The 5,906-nt window shown below is 68.9% G+C and overlaps 2 protein-coding genes across 2 annotated transcripts; both read right to left on the reverse strand.

Annotated features, from left to right (window-relative positions):
• Nucleotides 1-380: 380 nt before the first annotated feature.
• H696_02007 (hypothetical protein) lies at nucleotides 381-2,206 on the reverse strand (the record flags this gene model as incomplete). The annotated part of the gene is made up of 3 exons (XM_009495905.1): nucleotides 381-875; nucleotides 1,091-1,409; nucleotides 1,644-2,206. The coding sequence occupies 3 exons, from the start codon at nucleotides 2,204-2,206 to the stop codon at nucleotides 381-383; spliced, it is 1,377 nt and encodes a 458-aa protein (XP_009494180.1).
• Nucleotides 2,207-3,014: 808 nt separating this feature from the next.
• H696_02008 (hypothetical protein) lies at nucleotides 3,015-5,084 on the reverse strand. Its single transcript, XM_009495906.1, has 2 exons — nucleotides 3,902-5,084; nucleotides 3,015-3,629 (listed from the first exon to the last, which is right to left on the reverse strand). Exons 1-2 carry the CDS (start codon nucleotides 4,558-4,560, stop codon nucleotides 3,056-3,058), a joined length of 1,233 nt encoding a protein of 410 aa, XP_009494181.1. The 5' UTR covers nucleotides 4,561-5,084; the 3' UTR covers nucleotides 3,015-3,055.
• Nucleotides 5,085-5,906: the final 822 nt, after the last annotated feature.

A 5,906-nucleotide genomic window follows, 5' to 3' on the forward strand; every position in this document is an offset into this window, starting at 1 on the left:
CCCCCCCCCGCTCCCCGTCGCACGACGGTGCCGCTGCCCATCTCCTTGCCGGGGCACCGGGCGCGGCGAAGCAAGGTTGTATATTTTTTTGACACGCCTCAGAGGCACTGCAAGGGCAAAGGCGCTGGGGCAATCCCGCCTGCCCCCCTGCCGAGGCAGGGGAAGCACGCCAGGATGGGGGCCACACAGGCGGGAGGCACAGGCACCGGGCGAAGAGACGCCCGGAGGGGAAAGGGGGCGCAGAAGGTAGCATTGCGCAGCCATTTGGCCTCGTCGGGCATCCTGATACATGGAAGGACAGGGGGAGCGAAGAGAGCGAATAGAGGGGGGGGGGGGAGGAGGGGGCAGAAGGAGGGCAAGCAAAGTGGCGAAGCCGGCATTCAAGCCCAGCCGGCGAAGTTGGTCAGCCCGGCGACGGAGGCCACATTGGAGGGGGCCCAGTCCGGGGTGAGCATGAAGGTCGGAATCCGGACCAGGTCCTTGAAGGTGGCGTAGCGCTCGTTCAGGGTCGACCGGAGGTACTGGTAGCCGGAGCTGCCGCCGGTGCCCGGGCGGCTGCCGATCATCATCTGCACCATCTGCGAGTGGGAGAAGCGCCATCGGGTGATGGACATGTCCAGCTCGACGATGGCATTGAGCAGCTGGTGCGGCGCGCTCAGCTGGTCCACCCGGGGGTAGAACATCTTGACCAGCACCGCGGCCTTCAGGGCCCGGTGGGTCATGGTGTAAATGGGGGTGGCCGGGAGACCGGTGGCATCGCTGCGAGCCGACACCGAGGCATACTCATCCGCATCGATCAGCATCTTGAAGTAATCCTCGCTGGCCTTGAGGCTGGTGAGCAGGTGCTCGCGGTGCTCGTCGGAGATTTTCTTGTCCTGTGCCAGGCGGCCCGGAGGGGGTGGGGGAGGCAACCGCGGGGTCCCGGGAGGGCGAGGGGGCAAGGCGAGGGGGGAAGGCCCGGGGCGGGGGATGCACCGGGCGGCAAAAGCAGCGAGCGGGTCAGCGAGCGGGTCAGCGAGGGGCCCGGAGGCGTGAGCTGTCGCGGGGGAGGGGCGCGCCCGGGCCGGCGACCGCGGGGCAGCCAACGCACGTCCAGGATGGTCTTGCGCTGCTGGGTCAGCATCGAGTGGACACTCTGCTCGTAGGAGTTCCACAGGGTGTCGGTTTGGGAGGCGGCCTGGTCGCCATCGGGCCCAAGGGCGGGGCAGCGCTCCAGCCACTTGTTCAGGGCCTGGAACAGGTTGAGGTCCTGCTCGGACTGGATGATGCGCTTGCGGTCGTCATCGGAGAAGTAGTGCAGGTAGGACTCGCGCTGGTAGTCCAGCCGGTCAAGAGGGTTGAGCCCGGTGAGGTTCTCCAGAATGCGGAACTGCGCCGACTGGAAGCCGGAGGCCGGCATGAGCAGGTCGCTGTGCGTGTGCGTGTGCGTGTGCGTGTGCGTGTGCGTGTGCGTGTGCGTGTGCGTGTGCGTGTGAGTGAGTGCGTGTGAGTGGGTGCGTGTGTTCGCATGAAGGGGCAGGCGGAATGTATCGGAAGGTTGGGGAAGTCAAGGGCGCGCGCTCTTTCTCCCACGCGCACGAAGGGGATCGGCGCAGGAGACACCCATGCATGGGTGCGAGTGGCCATGCGCAGGACAGACGCACCGGAACTCCAAAAACTCCAGCGGGTCCATGGACTTGAGGATGTTGAGCTTGGTGATGCAGAGGTCCATGATGCCGCGGCAGCGGTTGATGCGCCGGGTGGCCAGGGTCAGCCCGGCGGCGCTGGTGGTCGGCGCGCCGATGATGTCAATGGCACTGCGCAGATCGTGCAGGGCCTGCTTGAACCAGAGCTCGTGCGCCTGGTGCACCACGATGAAGAGGTGCTCGTCGTGCGCCTCGACCGGGCCGCCGGCCGGGTCGAGCCCCGGCCGCACGCGCGTCCGCGACTCCGGGTGCACCAGATCCAGGAGCTCCGGCACCCGCAGGTAGTCCGAGTAGTAGACGACCTTGTGCTGGTCGGCCGCGGCCGCGGTGGCCGGGTCCATGACCACCGGCTCGCTGACCATGGTCTCGCCGAAGGAAACCACCGTGGTGGCGGCGGAGTCGATATTGGCGTCGCCATCGAAGGCGTACGTCTGCGCGGCGGGCTCCTCCTGGCTGATGGCCGAGGCCGCCAGGTAGGACTGCAGCTGGGTGACGTTGGAGTTTGCGAAGGGACAGGACATGGCGGTGGTGGTGGTGGTGGTGGTGGCGGTGGTGCGAGCGAGCGAGCGAGCGAGAGGGAGGGAAGGGGGGGGGAGGGAGGGGGGAGGATGGAAAGAGGGTGGTGCTCCGGCTGGCGACGGGGCTGGCACAGAGCGGGGAGCGAAAAATGGTCCGCACAGCGACCAGGTCGCGAGGGCCGTCACGGCAAGATGGCGCCAGCCGGGGGGCCCCCCTAGACCGCGGGCACCGGCCGAGAATTGGCCGCCCAGGCGGGGCAAGCCATAGTGTGAGACGGCCCGTGTATGCAAATGCATGTGTGTGTGTGTGTGTGTGTGTGTGTGTGTGTGTGTGTGTGTGTGTGTGTGTTTGTGTGTTTGCATGCGCCTGAGCGGGTGCGCCAGCGGACCGGCCGGAGCCGGTGTGACCGTCGACGGTCGGGGGGCCGCCCGCGCCCGCGCCCGCGCCCGCGCCCGCGCCCCCCTTGCGGGCGAAGCATGTGTTGCGCCCGGATCCGGCTGCCACCCGACCCTGCCCCCCCCCCCCCCCCCCCCCCCCTCGCTCGGGCATGCTGCCGCCCCCGCCCCCTTCCTTTGCCTGCCCGCCCTCACCCAGCCCGGGGAATCCGCCTACATGAGGACCATCCGGCTGCCCTGGTCGGTCCCGGGCGGGGACGGCCCCACAGGCCTGCATGTGGGCACACCAATGCATGCACCACAGACATGCGCGCATGGCTGGGTATGCGTGTTTGCATGTGCACACATCTGTAGATGCCCAGAAAATGCTATCCCCCAGCACGGGCACACATACACACACACACACACACATGCATAGGTACAGGGGCAATTTGTATTCGGCCAGGGGCCACACACTCAGGCAAGGGCGACGCCGCTGTCCGGGCCGCCCGGGAGGAGGGCCGTCGCCGCGGACGAGCCCGCAGCCGGCGGCGGGGTCGACGGCGGCGGCATCACGATCTGCGTGGTGCCCCCACCACCGGACTTCTTGCCGCCCTTCATCAGGACCGCCATGCGCCAGTAGCCGAAAGCCAGCATGATGAGACTGAACAGCGAACCGAAGATGATCTTGATCAGATCGAACTTGGTACTCTCCATCTGCCGGTGGAGGTTGGCCAGCTCCACGTCGATGCGGTTGTCCAGCTCCTTGACCCGGCGGCTGTTGACATTCAGCTCATTGGCAAAGCGGTCATGGTCAGTGGTCAGGCTGAGGCTGACCACATTGTGCAGGCGCCCCAGCTCGTCGCGGATGAACCCCCGCGACCGGTCGATCTCATTCTGCAGCTTCTCCACCTCGGACCGGACCTCGGCATCGGTGGTCGACGCGACGTTCAGCAGGTCCGCATGCATGTCTGACAGCTCGGCCCGCGCGGCCTGCGCGTGCTGGATGTGCTGCACGCGCGACACCAGGCGCGACTCGAGCGACCGGATGCTTTGTGCGCCATGGCGCGGCCAGGCGAGGAGGGCGGTCGGCAAGTGGAGGGGGGGGGGGGCGGGGCAGCGAGAAGTGCAGCGATCGTGTGAGTAGGTAGCCTCGGCGGGCACATGGACACTTTTCATGCAACCGGCCCCACGTGCCAGGCTACTTGCCCAGCGGATGGGCATGCCCATGTCCAGGGGGTGTGTGTGTGTGTGTAGATGCATGCTGCCCGGGCAGCATGGGCCCGGGCGCACTCGGCAGGGCACATGCAGGAGACAACGCACCTCTCCATCATGGTGTCCTGCAGCAGACGCATGACCGACTCGGCCTGGGCTTTGGTCAGACCGGCATCCTCCAGCGATTGGACAATCTTCACAGTGTCCAGGGAAAAGGGGGCCGCCATGAGCGACTCGCGGAAGAGGTGATGCGACACCGGGTCGGCGATGGCCGACGCCGGGGGGAACCCCGCGTCGCCGGCACCCACCGGAGGCTGGTGCTGCTGGTGGTGCTGATGATGGGGCGCGGCCGGATCGCGCGGCCCCGGGTCGTGCATGGCCGCCGCCGCCGCCGCCGGCCCGCCAAATGTCCCGGTGGCCGTGTATGAATAGGGAGGCAGGCCGAAGGGCGGCTGATAGGTCCCGATGCCGGGGTGCATGGCGCCGGCCGGCGGCCCGCCGCCCGGGCCCGAGGGATGCCCATGGCCCGGGGTGAAGGTCGCCGCGGCCATCGGCATGCGCGGAGCCCCCGGAGGGGGCATGTAGCCCAACAGGGGAGGGCGCATGTGCTGCGGCAGTGACTGGGCCACCACCGTGGGGCTTGGCTGTGTCGGGGGCGCGCTGGCCGTCGATGGGGCATCAGCCGGCTTGGGGGCCGGGCCGGCTGGCGCACCGGCCGCTATCGAGGGTTGCTTCTTGCTGGCACGCTCGATCGACACGGCCGCCATCTCCCCGAGCGAAGGCGGCAGAGAAACCTGCGGCTGGCTGCCCGAGCCCGAGATGCCGAGGGTGCTTTGCTTCGGGTCAGCCACACGGCCGGGGGACCCCCCCTCGGGGCCCGCAGGCGAGGGGACCTCCGGCGTGGGGGCGGCCTTTGGCGCTTCGCCCGGCGTCGGTGCCGAACCCGGGCCCGGAGCCGGCGCCTTTGCCAAAGCCGAAGGGGCGCCCTTCGCGACATCCTCAGCACGAGCCCCTGGTGCTTTGGGTGCAGCTGCAACCGGGGCTTGGGTGGTTTGGGCGCCTGGCACATGTGAAGGCGCAGGTGCGGCCGGGACTGCCGGGGCTGCCGGACCCCCGGGCGGTGCCCCGGGGACAGAAGCCGCGGGAGCCGCTGGAGTCACCGGCGCGGATGCTGCAACGGGTGCAGGTGGCACAGCTGTCGTGGCGGCTGGCGCCGACTCCCCCCCGGTGGAAGCCGGCGATCTAGGCGGCTTGCCCGGGGTCGACGTGGGGGAGGAGGAGGAGGAGGAGGAGGAGGACATCCCCCGGGAGAGGTGCCACGGTGACGGCCCTGGCTGGGGCCCCTGTGCGCCGAGCGGGCCAGTGCGTAGCGCCGGCGGCGACAGCCCCCGCATCGGGGGCACCCCCAGCGCCGATGGCCGGAGCAGACGACCGCCCACGCCGAGCAACCGCCCAGCAAGGGAGCTGCCACTCATGATGCGCGCGAGAGCAGAGGTGTGGCGAAATGCCGGGGGGGGGGGGGGGCACGAAAGGACGGAGAGAAGGAGGGAGCCGGATCCGGGGCGCAGGGGCAGGCTGGCGGGTGGGCGGACGACAAGAGGGCCAAAGAGAGAGCAAAGGAAAAGGGAGATATCCCGGGCGGGGAGGGAGGGAGGCGAGGGAGGGGGCGCGGCGGATGCTTTCCCGCTGGACGGATCTCCAGACGGCTGGGCCGGGATCGCTTGTAGCCGCGGCCGGGCACGTGTCGGCACGTGATCCGCCATGCGCTCGCTAGACCGACAAAGGAGACGCACGCGCGCGGATTGTCTATATATTGGAGTTCTACTGTGTGTGTGTGTGTGTGCGTGTGCGTGTGGGAGGGGAGCAAGGGGAGCCCCGGGAGACTGTGTCTCGACCGTCAAATGGAGCCCCCAGCAGTAGGAGTCATCGGATGGAGGAAGGCCAGGGGCCAGGGGCCAGGCAAGAGGAGGCGGCCGCGAGCATGTCTTTCCCTTTCCCCCGCCCAGGGCAGGCGGCCAGACAGGACGACCGGAGCCGGGCGAGCGTCTCCCATGCGCAGGTCGACGACTGGCGGATGCCTCTCGTCCACTTGGGGAGCTCCCTCTCGGCGGGG

This window comes from Fonticula alba (genome assembly GCF_000388065.1).
Source record: "Fonticula alba strain ATCC 38817 unplaced genomic scaffold supercont2.3, whole genome shotgun sequence".
NCBI classification, from domain to species: Eukaryota; order Rotosphaerida; family Fonticulaceae; genus Fonticula; species Fonticula alba.

Excerpts from the sequence above, each read along its gene's own strand:
- H696_02008 (XM_009495906.1), bottom strand. The coding sequence starts at position 4,560 with ATGGCGGCCGTGTCGATCGAGCGTGCCAGCAAGAAGCAACCCTCGATA. Across the intron at positions 3,630-3,901 it reads CAGGACACCATGATGGAGAG|CATCCGGTCGCTCGAGTCGC; the intron begins GTGCGTTGTCTC and ends TGGCGCACAAAG.